General features: G+C 39.3%; 1 protein-coding gene across 1 annotated transcript; it reads right to left on the bottom strand.

Annotated features, from left to right (window-relative positions):
• Positions 1–13,721: 13,721 nt before the first annotated feature.
• On the bottom strand, positions 13,722–16,341 carry si:ch211-158d24.4 (uncharacterized protein LOC560966 homolog). The gene is made up of 4 exons (XM_056246508.1): positions 16,026–16,341; positions 15,338–15,365; positions 15,137–15,205; positions 13,722–14,357 (listed from the first exon to the last, which is right to left on the bottom strand). The coding sequence occupies exons 1-4, from the start codon at positions 16,212–16,214 to the stop codon at positions 13,888–13,890; spliced, it is 756 nt and encodes a 251-aa protein (XP_056102483.1). The 5' UTR covers positions 16,215–16,341; the 3' UTR covers positions 13,722–13,887.
• Between the last annotated feature and the right edge of the window lie 2,285 nt (positions 16,342–18,626).

The following is an 18,626-nucleotide window of genomic DNA, read 5'->3' as shown; positions in this document are numbered from 1 at the left end:
TCAGCACGCATTGTTCAACTGATAGAGTTAACAGTGCCATGGGAGGATGCTGTAGATGAGGCATATGAGATGAAGAAACTGTGGTATGCTCATCTGGCCACTGAAGCAGAACAGTGAGGATGGAGAGTCCAGGTTTATACAGTGGAAGTGGGTTGTCGAGGATTTGTGGCACACTCTACAACCCGGTTCCTCAGAGACGTCGGATTCAGTGGCCAAGAGTTGCGTCGCACAGTAAAGAACTTATCTGAAGCAGCAGAGAGGAGCAGCAACTGGCTGTGGTTGGGACAGAAAGATTCTGGCTGGCTGTGTACAGGCCGCCACATAGAATTCTTGAAAAACTCGAAGAGTCTGTTGGTTTATTTGTATAGTTTGCATAGTAATTACAGTTATTACGTTCCTGTGTATATTGCGTGAATGAGGGTTGGTGATTGGGCAGATATGGTGTTTTGCGGTAGGTAGTATGCAGTACGGAACCGTTGCTACTGAACCTACTTTAACGAAGACAGTGGGGCTCGACAGCCTTAGTCAAACGGGTTGGCGCGTATGGTTGGGTTGCGGAGAGATTGTGAGATTGTGGTTAGGTCACATGTAAACTACGAGGAAGGAGCAACCTCAGCAGCAGGAGGGATGTAAAGGTCAGTAAGCTGGGCTGAGTTGAGTGGGGGATGGAAGGGGGTGACTCTGGGACGCCAGAGTCACTGTCGAGCCCTCTTGAGGTGTCGTGGGCTAGTCGGCGAAATACTGAGGACGAAAGGTGCCCACTTGAAGACCCTAGAGATGTCCCCTACTCGGCTCAATCCAGATGGTTGTCATGCTGGTCCACTGGGGAGACCACACTGTAGTTGCAGCCGTTGTGTGTGCTGACACGCCAAGTACACTGCAGCCGTTAACGCCGGACAGAAGGAGATTCACATCACCATATGGAAGGAAGCGTAAATGGATGGAGAAGCAGGTTACTGTAAAGCTACGTCTTAGTTTGTGCTTATCTTGACGAAAGCCGAGTACAAATCTGCATGAAGTTTTAACATCTACTCTCGTGTAATGGAAATCAAATAGCTTGATCAGTCACAAGTAATCAGAACCAATATTGACAGTGCGACCAAGACAATATTTTAAAATTTATAATTGAGTGATAATTAACATGAACAGAGACATGATGTGAAAAACACTGCATCAAAATGGTATACATAGGTATTAAAGAAGGGGTATTAAATATTTGATTGTAAAGTTTAACATCAGCAGTGGTGTAACAGATATAATATATAAAATTTCAATCCAATAACGTTAACATCACCTCGAAATTCTGTATGAACTCATATAGTCAGTCTAATGGTGCACAGCTTATTAAGCAATCATGATTTATTTATTTATTTAACATGTAGGCTGTGTGCATTAAAAGTACCATTTCGGCAACGAGAACGATGCAGAACCAAATGAAGATAAAGATGTGTTCTGGACTGGCGTGTTTATTGAACCAATCAGATAAGAGTATAACAAGAGTCAGAGAGAATATCATTTGATTGGCTACATGATGAAGGTGGACCTGCCCTCTTCTTCATGCTTACAAAACTGTAAGCGCAGCTAAAAGAAAGACGCAACTGTACAAATCGGGTTATTTCGGGAACTTTTTGCCCCATGTACACAACAAGTCATTTAGACATTTGCAACAGTTTATTTTTTTACACAAAGGTTGGTTTTATGTGATCAATCTGTTTTGCAGTTCCTGCCTTTGTTTTTTTTTCGCTTGCAAATTGCTGTTCACAGGCTTGCAGTGCTTTTGGCCGTATTTGTGCGGAAAAAAACGTGCCAAAAGTGTAAGCGCGGAAAAATGGAAGTCAGAAGAATACAGATCACATTTAATTTTGCGTAAGCATGAAGCTGCAGTTTCACAATACATTAATTACACTTAATAACAGTGAAATGCTGCAAATATTTTTTTCTTACACTTGAAAGGCGATATACACCTTTACAAATCTTCTCCTGCACATGCAAATTTTATTTACGCTTAGGGATATGCGCTGCTCTCAGAGAGCTCAAGTTGGCTTACACCCTCGTTGTACCAGTCCTGAGCCCGCCAGGGAATCAGGGTCCGTAAACTACTGCGATTCACTACGGCGAATCTCAAGAATGGCCTGTGATGGGGGGCTATCTGGATGTGAAAGTACGCGTCTTTCAGATCCACAGTGAAGAACTAATCCCCTGGGCGAACTTGCGTGAGGATTTGTCTGATAGTTAACATTCTGAATGGCCGTCTCATGAGGGCTTTGTTCACATGCCACATGGGTCTAATGCCGCCATCTTTCTTCGGTACTAGAAAATAGCGGCAGTAAAACCCTGAGTGTTTTAGCGCGGGGGGAACCAATTCTATCGCCCCTTTTGCTAACAGATTTTGTAATTCGGAGCGAAGCACGTGACACACGCTGCTTCTCACCAAAGTCTCGAGAACCGCCTGAAACTTTGGGGGTCTGCGAGCGAACTGGAGCGAGTAGCCTCGCTTTATTGTGTTTATAACCCAAATCGACACACCAGGAATGGCTTGCCAGGCCAGAGCCTTTGTGCCTAGGGTTTGACACATATTCGGGGATGGGCCACCTATCCCAGGGGGAGCAGATACCCTTATATTGTTATTTGTGCACATACTGAGTGTTGGGCTGACTCCAGGGGCTTTCGCCCCGGGCGAAGTCAGAATGACAACTGGTAGGGGGCCACCTAGTGAAGGGGGACCGGGAAACGTGTGCTTGAAACATGCTCTTTATGTGCTTTATTGGGGTAGCTGTGAAAACAGCGTTTGTGTGTAGGGGGGCGTGCAGCGCATCGGGGCCCATTTGCTACGATATAAAATTATCCAGCCACCTGAGCTGAAAAGGGAGCTGTGAGATTTGCGGGTTTCTTCGAGGGTGATCCGGATCGCGCGAGACTCGAGCCCCTCTATTCACTCCTGTTGCTAGGAGGTCTTTGGAGGCCTAGGGTCCAACGAAATGGTGGGTCGGGGGCCCTAGCGCCGAGGCAGTGGGTAGCGCTTAGCTGGCCGCGAGTGGCGGTGGGTATCAGCCGCAGGGCGGCGCTGAGGGATTTGTTTTGCTGTCTTCTTAGGCTGAGGAGAAGGCAGCGTGGTTCTGGGCCTACTCAACGCGGAGCTCGAGCGCTTCGGCAGAAAGTGTCTCATAGCTTGGGACGACTTCTGCGCTTCAGTGAACCTCTCAGAAAAACCCTTCACCGCCGGGCCGAAGAGACCGGAGCTGGAGATGGGCACGTCGAGGAAAATAGTCCTGTTTGCCTCCTTAATCTCAGTGAGATTAAGCCACACGTGGCGCTCGAGCACGATCAGGATAGCCATGCTCCTCCCGATAGCCTGCGCTGTAGCTTTGGTAGCACACAAAGAGATCGCGGAAGGCCTCAGGATCCGGGCCAGCCTCGTCCATCGCCTGGAGGAGTTTGGCCTGGTAAACCTCCAGCTAGCAGCAGTGTTCGGGCAGAGGTGAGCGGCCACAGCCTCTTCGAGGGGCGGCAGTGACTCGTAGCCCTTTTCCACCACCCCGTCCACAGAGGAGAGCGTTGCGAACATGGAGGAGCTCGTGCGTGCGGAGTAGGGATGTCTTTGTGAGTTCCTGGTGAACTTCGGGGAAGAACGGCGCAGGTCTGTGACGAGGGGCCTGCTGGCGCCCTGGCAAAAACCAGCCGTCCAGCCGACTTCGAGGCGGTTCCAACGGCGAGGCCCACTCGAGCCCGAGGTCTGCGACAGCCGCGGTGAGGATCCTCGGCATCTCTGTGTCAGAGTTGGTCCTGGTAGCTGAGACACTGGCACCCGGGGGTGGGGTCGACAGAGCCCGACCATTCCTGCTTAGACGCCGCAATGGAGAGGCTGTCGTCGTGTTCGTCGTCCGACGTACCGAATGAGACCAGGCCCGCCACGTGGGTGGGGGGGTGCTGGTCCGCCTGCGAGAACAGGACCGGTGACGGAGCAGGAGAAAGCGAGGCACGCGGGTTCGTGGCCGGCGTGGGCTCACTTACCTCCATACTCTCGGGCTGCCGCTGGCTGCAGTGCTTCTTCCTCTTCGGCAGAACTAGCGCGGGAAAAGGAAGAGCGGGATGGGCGGCGTCGCCATCTTTAGAGAGAGCTAGCCGCGTCCGCAGTACCGAGACAGGCATGCCCTCGCAGAGAGCATGGGATCCGCACGTGGTGCATGTTGAGCGAGGCATTTGAAACAACGCTGCACTGCCAAAATGCTCTCAAGCGCCCACAGCCACAGCTTTCAGCAGAGCGTCTAGCGTTTTAGCCCTTTGGTGGACACACGGCCTAAAGGCCTGTTCACACCGGGACGAATTTCGCGCGCGATATTCGCCGACGTTTAATGCTTTGTGACTAAACAAAGGGCGCCAATGTGAGTGTGCATACCGACACGAAAAACGCCACGCGTAAAAGCATCATTTTTTTTTAAACGCCTCGGGTTCGTTTTTTTGGTTTGACGCGCCGCGTCAAAAACTATCCGACCAATGAGATTGACGCTTTTGCTCACGTGTCTGGAGCTTCTTAAGTTACAGTAAAACACAATTTGGGGGCGCTCAAACACAAAACGGTCAAGCCGAGCACACATACGTAACGGCGAAGAAGATGCGCCAAGTAGCGTCTACACCATAGATAGATGTCTCGTCCGCGCTGCTGGCCAATGAGCTTTATTATGGATATCTATGGTCTACACTGCCGGGAAGAAATAAGACGAGGAAGATGCAAGGCAAGATGAATGTATAGCTGCTGGTCTTGTTGGTCTCGGAACATAAAGAACTATATGACAAACGCGACAGTGACTACAAAATAGGACTATTTCTGTTTTACATTAAGCGCCATCTAATGTCAGGGAATGAATTTGCATGTTCACTCGGCTCATCGTCAGTGAAAATCGATTGGGTGTGAACACAAAAAAAGCATTGAAAAACGCTGGCGAATAACGCGCGCCGATATTCGTCCCAGTGTGTACGGGGCTTAAGGCTGTTATTTTGGTGCGCTCAGGACAGTTTACTTGTTTTTTTTACTTGAATCTAACCCTCACTCGTCTATGGGTTCACCTTGTGACAAGTATTACAGTATGTGACTGTGAAGGAGTTAAATGCAATAAAATTATTTTCTCTACAACGGTCTCATTTATATTTTTAAAGAGAAAACAGGAATTATATACATTATAACCATAAATGTCTGATTTCATAAACCATCCAATATTCACATATAGTAAGAGACTTAATTATCTAAATTGGTCACAAGCAGAGATCAAGTGTGACCATCACATAGATCACATAGAAACAGTAGTTTGACTTAGAGATGGTCACATGGTATAACATGCCTTGGCCATTCATTTACACAACAATGTCATTTTGGGGGCCTTAAAAAATGCAAAATTTTGAAAACAGGTTTCAATGTGCACGTTTTTGAAAACTATACCGTTATTGTCTAAACTACAAAAACGCAAGTTTGTGAAACGGTTACATCATGTGCATGTGTATTACATGTTCATTCTATAGGCATGTAGTTTTTATTTACAAAGTGACATTGCTAACTACTGGCCTGGCAGCAGAATACAGTGTTTTTAGTCGTTTTCGTGGATCAGTGTGAACAGGGATTGTTTTAACAATGTTGTCTGTACGCAAAAACGCAAAGGAAAAATGTTTCCATTTTAAGTACATCGCTGTCATGTAAACGTATCCTTAGTGTTAAAAGTTTGTTTCCGGTTTTGAAGTTAAATATATGAATGGCACTTCACATAATGCAATGCTTAATACGATCAAGTACCATCAAGCTTAAATATAATAATTTTGCTGCAACTTTTGAGGAACTTATGAAACTCATTTGGCACTAACAGTTTAGTTAAGTGAAAGTGACATGTGAAAGCCAAGTATGATCACTGATCAGCTACAAAGAGGAGACAACCCCAAATAAAAAGACCTACAGTATAGGCCTCATCTCATTGCAGGTCTTTGCTGCTGTCCATTCTGGGTTTATTTTTCTTTTGCTAGTTTTCTCTCTGATAGTTCACCTAAAAAAAATATACATTTTGAAGAATGTTTCAACTGTTTTTGTCCATTCAATGAAAGTAAATTGGATCCAAAATAATTTTGTTAAGATATCTTCTACAGCATGAGGGTGAATAAATGGTGACAAAAAATTTCCTTTTTTGGTGAACTATCCCTGTAAGGAAATAAAGATGGTGGGGGAAAAAAAAAACAGTTTCAGGGTCATGTTAAGGAAGGAATTGTAGTTTCTGTCATGTATTTCAGTCATCATTAAAGGATAGATTATCCTCTAGAAATTGGGCTTGTTTAGAATCTCATTAAATAAGAAAATGTGGAGAATGTGGGGCTTGCCGAATAAATGCTGGTAGAAATGTGGCATCCTTTAACATGACTGAGCTAACTGAGTTCTCCCACCTACACAAGAATTCCAAGCCTTCTAGATAGTAGTTTACACTACTGAACTAAGACTTCTTTGATCCTAAAAATGTCAAACTTCCTTTACTAGGAAGTGTCACTGATACTGTACTCTTATAACTCTTTAAGAAATTAAGTTTCACTGAGTAGGCTATAATGTTCACCACAGAAAGGAGTATGCATAATATTCAATTGTATTTACATATAGACACAAATAATTTAGACAGGAAAGGCTTACTTTGTCTATCCTGCAGTATCATCTCTGGTTTTCTTTTCCTTTTTTCTTTTTTTTTTTGTGGTTAAAGTCACATGACAGTCACTGTAAATTCAAATATCTTACAAAATTACATTTTATTTGATATATTCTGCATGCACATATTGACTAAAAAATTATGATTAAAAAGTAAATTTGATTACCAAAATAAATTCATGTACAAAATTTAAGCTGATGTATATACTTTCTAATAGGGTTACAACATACTGTTAAAATTCCTCCTGGTAGAGGGCCATAACAACAGAACTCTTTGCACTTCTTTTACACTGTTCAGAGATAATTTGTAAATTTCAAAACAACTTTAATTTGTAGTGGATACATGTGGAATATAGCAGATACCTGTAGATAGCACTCAAAAAAAAGAGTGTTACTGAACAGAGGCCAGCTAGTAAAGAGCAGTGCAAGTAAAACCTCACACCCCTGGCCTCAAGAGGCGCACTATGCTTATCGTCCTTGTTAGCGTGCCTGTCTACCATCTCCAATGACTCGATATGCAGCAGGAGACAATTGTGCCCACATTGTAGTTCTCTGAGCAGATGTCAACACACTGTTTTCCGTGTTGAGTCTCAACCCCAAGCGTTTTATATGGCCAAGGACAACATCTCAATGCCGAACTGCCATCTCTTGAGACTGGGCCAGTATTGGTCAGTTGTCGATGTAGTTTAATACACAGATGCCCTGGAGCCACAACTGGGCCAGAGCTGCATCCATTACTTTGGTAAAGGTGCGAGGGGAGAGAGCTAGCCCAAATGGATGAACCTGATATTGGAACGCTTCGCTCCCGAAAGCAAAAGGATGGATATGTGGAAGTATGCGTCCTTCAGATCAGATCAGTCCTTGTATCTGATTTGGCAGACAATGATGGGAATAGTCAGCATCCTGAACCTGAATCTCCTCAGAGAATCTTTCACATACCGCAGATCTAAAATGGGACCGTTAAATTGGAAATTCGGTGTTTTCAGAAAGCCAGCGCTTTTTCCACAGTGTAGACAGGTTGAGAAAAATAAGTAAAACACTTAGCAGATATTTTCATATTGCGCAAGTGTAAAGCTCTGATTGGGGAATCATGTCTCTTGATATCAGGCAACTCCAGTTATTTATCTCTGTGGAGCAGATTAAACCTTGTTCTAGCCTTTATATTATGTTATTTTCATTAATTCAGCACATTTTCACTCCGTTTTAAACGCTGTTCTTGTATTCAAAATAAGTGCGTCTACTGCTGCGAACGTGCTGTTGAATCGACACAGAAGCAGCGATACTTGTATCGACAAGTAGTATGTGACGATACATTGTCGTATTGATGTATCGAACACAGCCCTAGCGACCATAGTTGGCTAATGATGATTTCGGGAAATGCACCCTATAGTGGTGCGAGTAGGACCAGCCACATTGGTGCCGTGACCCAAATGGGAGTGAAGTCTAGACTCTAGAGGGCTGAGTGTAAAGGAGGCCAACTTGTGAAGTGTTGTTCAAGTAAACTTTCAAGAGGCACGCTAGAGGTTGACGTCTTTAGTGTCCTTCCATGCCGGTCAAATATAAACAAGTGGCTTGGTATCAGCGTGACATTTATTTCAAAGAAAAGTTGATTATTAATATTTTATAATATATTTCGACACTTCAAACGTTGATAAAATGTTAAAGGAACATGTTCATAGTTAATGTGACGACTTAATTTGGACAGCTACTAAAAAGACTAGCTACAAAGACTAGCTGGTTAAAAGTCACTGTATAGATGTCACTTTCTATCTTATTATGTAATGATAGGCATCTTAAAGTGTCCAAATACCATAGGCACTTTAGAATTCCCTTTCATATTTAAAAACAAACAAACAAATAAATCACATTTGAATCATGCAAAGTAAAAAAAATGGTGCATTAAAACTAGAAGAATATTGATGCAATATCTACAACAAAACTATTTCATCATTCTCACAAGGATACCAAACATTCCTGGTGTAGTATGAAATGGGGAATCCCCACAGACTGTATTAGCTGGACAAAATACAGGACTAGAAGTATTATGTAACCTTACTGTAACACCTACACACAACACAGTGACATGCCGAGTAATGGTTTCACTCATTCTAGTTTCTGTTCTATTCAAAAGTGCAATAAAGGGAAGTACTTTGATTCTATCAAACAATCGTAGGTGTACATTTCCTGAAAAAGAAAACAATGTTCAGAATCCAGAGCATTGGATGATCAGAAGTTTAGTTTCTAGGACATATCCAGAGACAGTGATCTCTTTTTAATCAGTCATTCTTTGAATGAATGAGACGTTTGGACACAGTTAAATGGGAAATTATAAAGGAATCTTAAAAACCTTTTATCTAAATGCTTGTTACAACAGTTTACAGGCGGACCCGGACATAGTTTCAAATAGATGTGCAGAGTTGTATGCCTACTCTTTGTATTCATGTTGGTTTTCACATGGTTTTCAAAAACTTTTATACAAAGCTCAAGAAGTTGTTATGCTGTCGACTTAACTTGGGGTAGTCCAACTTTGTGTTACTTTCTTTCTTCTGTGGAACATAAAGGAAGATAGTTAAAGAATAACAGTTTCAGTTCCCACTAACTTCAATTGAATGGACAAAAAAAACATGGACGTCAATGGGAACCGAAACTTTTTGGTTGCCAACGTTCTTTATTGAACCTCTAATATTAGCATAACTCATGTTGTTCACTTATCTGCATTATCTGCGATTCACCCGTTACCTGCTAAAAAAAACCCTGCATCTGCTTCCTCTGTGACATTAATATGATCACAAATTATAATTATATATTTTTTTTTTTTAAATAGTTTATTTCACATTACTTTTACAACTTCTGGAGGAGTAGTGGTCACATGTGATAGTTATTTCCTCTCATTATTGTCTAATTTCAGGTATTTGCTCATTCACCTATGCTTCCCAATCCCACATACAACATTGTTGTAAATTTCATGTATGTTTTATGTATATTTATATATTAAAGGTACAGAAAGCGATTTCTGAGTACTGACACTGTTGATATTTGAAATCGAAATATTCACTAAATTGTTTGTTTAGGTGTTGATTTACATTTTCAACTGCATTTATCAGAAATTGCACCTGTTTGTTCAAAGATCGAACCTGTAAGTGCTCAAACATGCCTTGAAAAAAAAACACACTTATAAAATAAAACATTAACTTATTTTAAGCAACTATTAACACTTTTAGCAAATAGCATAGTGTCTGCAAAAGCAATCCAGAAAGTGCATCAACTACAGCAGGATTAGATTGCATCACACCTGTTGAGTCATGTGTTTGAAATCCTTCTCATGCCATTCTACACTAGAAAGGGAGTGTCACTTTTACACATCAGCTTTATAATTACTCAGTTCACTGTGTCAGGGGATGCAAACCTTTATCAGACAGAAAGCACTGTAAATATGTATGTGGTTATGTAAATTGTCATTAAAACCATTGCTAACTAAATAAAAAATCACTAAAGTTTTCACTTTACAACATTAATAAGCCTTCAGTTTACAGTGCATCACAGAATGTACAACTAGAAATAGGCTAAGTCTGTGGCTGGACACAGAAATGCGTTATAATTGCATGGAACCTCAGTAAGCCTTACAGAAATTTAACTTTGTAATGTCACAATGACTTGTTTCTTAAAATCATGTCTACCCTTTTTATGACACTAATGTAACTTTATGTTAGTGATTGCAGTGAATTAATGTGTTCAAAGTGCAACTTAGTTGAACCCGAAACCCGTGTGGGGAGAAATTCTTGATCGTGCAGATTCTTATTGAAATTAGTGCATTTTGCCTGCAGAATTTTGCCGCATTAATTCAGGTCTTTCCCAGCGAATATGAGCAACTGGATCCCTTCAGGGAGGACTATGAGGTCATTAGCAAAGGCTGCATGGCATTCATGGCCATTTCAAGTAATTTTGCCTTTTGTGATCACATGATCCTGAGAACACATCCTCACATTTAATTTTGAACATGGGGTATTTTATACAGGTTACCTTACCTTTTGGGGGGTATTTTGTCTAAAGGTTCCATTTTAATGGTCCCCTTTAAACATTCTGTTGACTATACGAAACGTTCCACCTACATGTCAACTAAGGGGCTGTTAAGACGACACCGTTTTTAGCTAAAAACGTAAAACTTTGTATGCGCTTTGGCCGCTCGTTTACATGACAACGGTGGTTTGGGTGCCTGAAAACGCAAACTTTTGAAAACTGGATTCAAAGTGCAAGTTTTTGAAAACGGTCTCGATGTAAACAACAAAAACGTGAATCTCTGAAGATGATGACGTCATGCACATACGTGTTACATGTACGTGTTCAGTCTATAGTGTTTTATCGCCATCTAATGGCCTGGTAGCAGAATACAGCTTGTTTAGTCGTTTTAGCGGATCCGCGTGAATGGGGATTATTTTGACAATGCGGAAAGTACGTCAGTACGCGGAAAACTTTTTAAGCATATCGTTGTCATGTAAACGTACCCTAAAGGTCCCGATATTCTTCAAGCTACTAAATGTGATGTCATTTAAAAAAAAAAAAAATCAAGCCAAAATGAACTTCATTTGGAGTTTCCGTAAAAGTTTGCTCCGGCTGGTAAACACCTTTGCACTACCATTGGTCCGATTGCAGGTGTGTGCGCAGGCTCCGCCTTCTTTCATGTCAAAATCTTTTCTGATTCATTTACTCTGTTCAGTCCGTCGAGGTCAATCGTCCGCGAGTGAAAACATGAACACACTTGAAAGCTGCTTTATAGCAGAAAATTAAGTTTTACTTCTGATGAAAAGAGACACTGACACTATTTTTTAATGTTCAATACGGTAAAGCTGCCTGATTTTAAGCAACATGACGTGACTTTACTAGAGTGCCGAATTGCAGAGCTCGTGCAAACATATCCATGTTGCTATGATCAGATGCTTTTCTTATGCTTGATTTAAAAAAAATGCTTGCTGTTTTCACAATTTTGTTGTGTTTATTTTGTTATTGAGATGAAAGCGCACAGCACATATTTACATATTCATTTGTCACTCTCGGTAGTGTGGGCAGCGTCGGATATATTGCTGGTCACATATTTCGAACTTTTTTTTTAAGCAAGGAACGAAAAAGGCCGTGTGTATAATGGGGCCTTAACTCTCATTAGAGTATTAGTTGAGTATTAGTATACTGTTAGTGGTAGGGTTAGAAGAATAAATTGACTTGTAAATACTTGTAAAGTTACTTATAGTCAGTAGAATGTTTGTTGGGGGACCATCAAAATAAAACATTAGCAGAAATTAAACAGACAGTCAACTAATACTCTAGTGAGAGAGTTAGTTGACGTGTAGGTGAATCGCTTCTTTTAGTCAACAGAATGTCCATCAAAATAACGTGCTACCATGGTTCCATTTAAAAATATATCGTTTTTCTGACTATTATTAGATATGTCTTACAAGACTGGAAGATTGGCCGTGTGTTAACAAACATGGGCTATGGAAAGGATTTATGAAACAAATTATGTAAGCATTATTTTACTCTCAATTAAAATTGTTGGAAAACAAATAAGACTATCACATTTTAGAGGAAAGTATACTAAATGTCTATAAAACAAGATACATTTATCTGCGAAGAAAAATAAGATATTAAGACTTGTTTTGACAAAATATTCACATTTTATAGCGCTTTTCACGATACATATCGTTTTCAAAGCAGCTTTACAGAAAATGTATGCGTCTACATTACAATTTAGAGTGATCTGTTATAAGAGGTGACTGTCTAAGTTATGCATTTCAGAAATGTACATATACAAATCACGGTTAGCTAAAAATGTATTAATTAAAAAATATATATTCATTTAAGGCAGAAACAATGAGCTCATTGAAGTAATATGTATTGAATAGAAGTGTAGATTGACGGCGCTCACCCTATTGGCAAATAGTTTTTAATTGTTTTACAACCTAACCTAATATGCTAATTTTCTTCTAACGTAAATGTATCATAAGAAATGTTTACTTGACTGGTCCTCAATGCCAACTTCATAGATATTGTGGCTTTAATCTCTTATCTGTCAGACACCAAATGCTGTCAAGGCAGTTATGACTTGACAGGAGTTATGACTAATCTACTAATGATATGGTGTTATATAGCAAAGATAAACCATTTGAAACTTGTTTAAATAAACTATAAAGCCATTTTCTACGCCTTTTCAGATGCCTTAAATATAATTATAATATAAAATGAAATATCAAGCAAATGGTTGCTTTTAAGTGGTTATCTGGCATCTCTGAAACGCAGCAGAAAATAATATATCTGATATAGTGTAAAACTTCAGAAAAATATTAAGAATTTTCTGAGACAGACACTGGCTTTATGTAATAGTATTTATTGATGCTTTATGGCCAGAGAAATAATGTCATTTTGAAGGTGCATTCATGTACATAAAAGATCTTTCATGCAAATCATTACAAATGTGATATTTGGTGATTTCAAGAAACTGCTAACCCTTTTAATCAAAAAGTAATAGCCTACTAATTCCAATGACAGCACCCATAATGTACCTCAAAAGCATAAGATGGAACACCGCAGTATAAGGATTGTGATCATTCTCTTCGTTCCGTAATGTTACCGTAATTGTAACCTTTGCATTAGCAACCCAAATCCTTAACTATTGAACATAAATAGCATACAAAAGCCATAAATAAGGTTACAATGACATAAATATTATAACATACAATCCGTCTGTCCACACAAAGCTTTGAGATTACTGGGAAGAAAACTCATTGTTTTATCTTCTGAACAAATTCAATCAAAATAGAACAAAAATACTTCATTACAATTTCTCCTCCATTGCAATGCTTTCAAATGTAGCTTTGAAGCAGAACATACAAAAATACCCAAAAGTAGCCTACTATGGTAATAGCATGTTTTTTTTTCTTTTGACATGTTCTTGAAAAAATACCCTAGAAGGAAATTATTTCAGTACCAAGTATATATCAAAGTACCCTGGTATTAACATGTGACACAGTCACTGTTCCAACGTATCTGTAGATGGCTTTATTGATTATATCTCAAATATATCTGAGATCCAAATTATTCTGCTGACAGTAAAATAACCGGTTTAGATGACAGACAAATGAATATGATACATCATTCATGGTAGCCCTTTCGATCTTTGTGCAAAGCACAGAGGGAATGTCATTTTTGTTTTTATTTTCGCCATATTCTCCTCATGTGGAAAAATGAGGATACACCACAAAGACTGTTTTTTTCCCCGCATTTTTTCCAGAATCAATAAGGGGCAGACTGTTGGTCCCTACCTCGAGTCTATCCCCAGATTCGAGGAAAAAAATACCTTCAGAGAACATACTTTTTTTCCAGTATCGGGATGTAAATGTCACTGTTTCAATGTAGGTGAGCAGAAGCAGGGCCTCTTTACTATATCTGTCAGTGTGATGCTTAATATTATGCTCCAGAATGTAGCTCCCATCAATTGTGTTCATCCATTCATTGGTTCCTCTGTACGTGATCTGCAAAGAAACTTTGTACGTTCCGTCACGAATGACCCTCAGAGATGTTTTGTTTTCCAAGGTCAAGTATTGGATATGGTTTGGTGCCAGATTTTCTAGTGAGAGCTGCCATGGCACAAGTTGTTCTTCTTTAGCAAAAATTCCGTCTTTAGGCAAATCACTTTCTTTCACTACAGAGAAGGGAAACGTGTAAATACATTTAGCCAAAAAATGTTTTAAGAATCTTTGAGAATGAAAATGACATATGATATGGTGTTGTCTAACATCTGGCTCAAACATATCTGTTTCACCTGCTCAATGACAGTGATGAAACTCCTTAATGTTAATACTTTATTTAGCACTAAAAACTTCTTTTTTTTTTAAAATAGAGATCACAATTCTCCGACGATTCTGAATAAACAACGAAACAAAATAACACTTCAAACATTTTTGATTAATTTGAATGAATTATTTGAAGCGTCAAGTATACTTTCAAATGGTGATTTACTCTATTTCGATCTCTACCATAGACATTAGTGACATCCGATCTATACATTTTTATCCCAGTACTTCTGCAATCGTTTTAATTATTATAACACAGAAATAATTATTTGAATGTTCCGCTGCGATCGCACTTGTCCAAGTTTTAATAGGCATAGCTAAATCGTTGTCAATTAGGAATACGATGGCGTGGGTGTTTGAATCAAGGTCATGATCTTTTTAATAATTAATCATGCGGCTCTACTTAATGTTTAATTGTAAACAAATTTAAACAGATGCTGTCTATTTAAAGTTACTTTTTCAGGCCCTATATTACAGCAAGTACTAAGGCACAAGTTGTCTGATTAAAGGAACATCTCTTGGTTACAGTTAATCGTTTCCAAATGGTGAATTGATGATTATGTTTTGTATTTACCGGTATGTCTACTAATGACTTACTTCTTAATGAACTTAATACATTACTTCTTACCTGTCAGACGAGTGATGGATGTGTTTATTTGTGTCGGGGTCATTGCGTTGCTGCTCTGACGCTGCATTCCTATATGGATGAAAAATGTGATATTCAAGATGTCATATATATATATATATATATAATGCATCATGGTACCACAATGTGAAAGACACTAAAATCAATATTTACAATAAAATTCAGCTTTAGTAATGAACTCACCAATTTTAGGTGCCTCAGTTATATTTTCCTGTGAAAATATAGAGCAAATGTAAACAGTTTAATAAACACGCAATGAATCCTAAATTAATCAGTGTATTGATTATCTCAGGCATAACTGTACTTTTTTATCAATAAAAAAACATCAGTGTATTGATTATCTCAGGCATAACTACTTTTTTATCAATAAAAACATTAAATAAGTCAATAATGAGCAACATATTTTTCAATAACACTAGTAATGTATCATTACTTCTTTATTAGATACTAGCCTACTTATTCTGTTGGTATTATATCCTATTTACTGTGTTATCAACTATTTACTTCTGACAACTAAGTTTTCCCATGACTACTGGCACCTGTCCTAGTTTAACTAGTAGGCCTACTAGTACTTATTTCGTACTATGCCACTAGTAGATAGGCTATAGGTTCTTATTTCAGGCTTAATTAGCTAGTAGGATATAAATTACAATATGCAGTACACTAGTAGGCCTATGGATTCCAGTTACTAAACGTTTTTAATAACAGTACCATGTAGCCTACATATCTGACTGTAAGATTTGAATGATACCATATTATATTTGGTGTGTGGTGTATATGGTGTAGGCTATTCAGCAAAGCAAATGATAAACTTCACTGTATCACTAAGTAGTGACATGACTGTTGTAAGTTGACTTTGAATCCGTCTTACCTTGCACGTCGACGGGTATGCGTGATTGATGATCGTGAACAGGCAGCTGGTGAAGCAGAATAGCACACATATGGACTGGAAGAAGTATACCTGTCGCCGCAGTGAGTGGAACTGTGTCTTCAGACGGCTCGCGGGCTTCATTAAAACCACGCACTCTTTAGCGGCAATCTCTTCTTTCCCCATCTCCATAACGGATAGTTTAAAAAGCACCGCTTCATTCCCTCGGCTCGGACTCCTCTAGCCTATATATGCCAATTCTCCCACGTGTTTTCTTCAACGCCCAAAACAAACAGCCTACTCGTTAAGTTTCGGCATCTTGAAAACATGAGGCTCTCTCGGTCAAATCAATCCAGTGTCGCTTCCTGCTTTGCTCACGCAAGACCTGCGCTTGACTCCGTGCCAAATTCTTGAGCAAATAAACAATTACGTGGGCATTACTATTGCGTGTTCACACACAGCATTACATTAAATGTTGGGGTAAGACCATTCGAAACCCCATTACAATAAGTAATGCTCTATGACTCAAGCATGAGCAGTGCCTGATTAAAGGTCTATGAATTGTATGGTGATTTTGAGGTTCATTAAGTTTCTTTGCCATAAGTGTAAATAATAATAATAATAATAAAAAATACATTTTATTTAAAGGCGACTTTCTCGGCACTCAAGGATACCGAACAAGGAGTAGGCTATAAGACATTTAAATGCACCAGAAATAAATAAACAACATTAAAAAACAAAACAAAACAAAAAACACACACACACAGCTTAATTCCCTCGGTAGTTAAATAGTAGTTAGATGCTATTTGTACTTATATTGGCAGATATTATTTGCACCTCAGTGTTGTTGTACATTAAACTGTATGCAATAATAACATATTGTAAATTATTAAACGTATTAAATGGATGCTGCCTTATTGGGACAGTAAAACCCTCCTACACCTACACCTAACCGATTAACACTTTTTTATTAAACACATGTTAGACACTTAATTTCCATTTTTCAAATAGCCTATATATATATATATATATATATATATATATATATATTATTGAAAATAATGATTTGTGATCTGATATGTGATGGGAAAAGGGAGTAGAGCGAGTTTGGCAAAAGGTGGATTCGAACTCGGGTCATGTAGGCTATCAGCACTGTTTCAATTAATATTATTAATATTAATAATAGTCCTGGCAATTCCAAATGGTTGTACCATACCATAAATCATCTCCTTAAACCTCAAATTGCCCCACTCATAGGAGCTACAGAAGAACAATGTAACAACTTTATGACCTTGGCTTTTTTAGCAGCAAAATTGCTAAAATTCGCTCATCCCTTTCTGTTTCCTCCTCCTCGTCTGTTCCAACTACTGACCCGCAGGCTACTCTGCTGCTTCCCAGACGTTACTCAGACCACCTCAAACACAACAAACATCTTTGAAAAGTTTCAGTCTGGCTTCCGTCCAGCCCACAGCACTGAAACAGCCTTAGTGAGAGTTACAAATGACCTGCTAATGACAGCTGATGCTGGTTCCTTTTTTTTTCTTTTCTTTTTTTTTTTTTGAGTTTTTGAGACATTTAATTTATATCCAGATCCCATAATCTTCCAGTAGGTTCATAAGTAATGGGAGAGCAGTTTCAGGCTCCTTAAGATAAATAGTGACATCATCAGCAAACAACCCAATCACATGATGGTCACCTCCAATTCTTATCCCACCCGATTCCTCACTTTACCTTACTGCTTGGGCCAAAGGCTCAATATAAAGAGCAAAAAGAGTGGGGCTCAAACAGCAGCCCTCTCTTGTACCCCTACTTAGATTGAAAGTGGCTGACAAATGACCATTAACTTTGATTCTGGCTGTTGGTTCTGAATAAATTGTTCTAATACACTGTACTGAATTTTCATTAAATCCAAATCTTTCAAGCACCTGGTACAGAAAGGCCCAATTGACACGATCAAATGCCTTTTTTGCATCAAGACTCAGAATAACGACACATTCATGGTTCTCTTTAGAGCTACTACATTGAAAAGGGACTTAAAAAAACTTTTACCGCAATCTGGAGGGGCATATACATTGACCAATGTGACCATTTTATTCTCAATTTTGCCCCTTACTAAAATATATCTTCCTTCCTTGTCACTAATTTCCTTGCAGAATTCAAAGCAGACTGAGTTAGGTATTAGAATAGCCACACCTCTCCTATGACCCTTTTTAAAGGAGTTATGAAGACAAATACAGAAGTGCACACAACATCATATAAGTCATCGAACTCTCACACACACACACAACACAGCACAACACATATACACTAAACATAACAACATAAGATCACAATGTAAGCTCTTCTATGTATAAAATATTACCACTCTCTGGGTATAATATAAAATATGAAAAACACATTTCAATTATCATAGCTCATTTTCCAGTCATTATTAATTACATAATTACAGTTACTCCAAAGTAAATAAATACAGTCTCAATCTTTTGGAAAAACTAACATTGTGACTCTCTGAGACCAAAAATAACAGGAACCAGTTCCATGCCACCATTGCTCTATAACACGATGTTCTTTGAAGTTGATTTGTTCGACAGGCAGGTAACAAGA

This window comes from Rhinichthys klamathensis, unplaced genomic scaffold, assembly GCF_029890125.1.
Source record: "Rhinichthys klamathensis goyatoka isolate OS25496 unplaced genomic scaffold, OSU_Roscu_1.1 h1tg000040l_1, whole genome shotgun sequence".
Taxonomy (NCBI): domain Eukaryota; kingdom Metazoa; phylum Chordata; class Actinopteri; order Cypriniformes; family Leuciscidae; genus Rhinichthys; species Rhinichthys klamathensis.
This window is presented reverse-complemented; position numbering and strand designations above follow the sequence as displayed.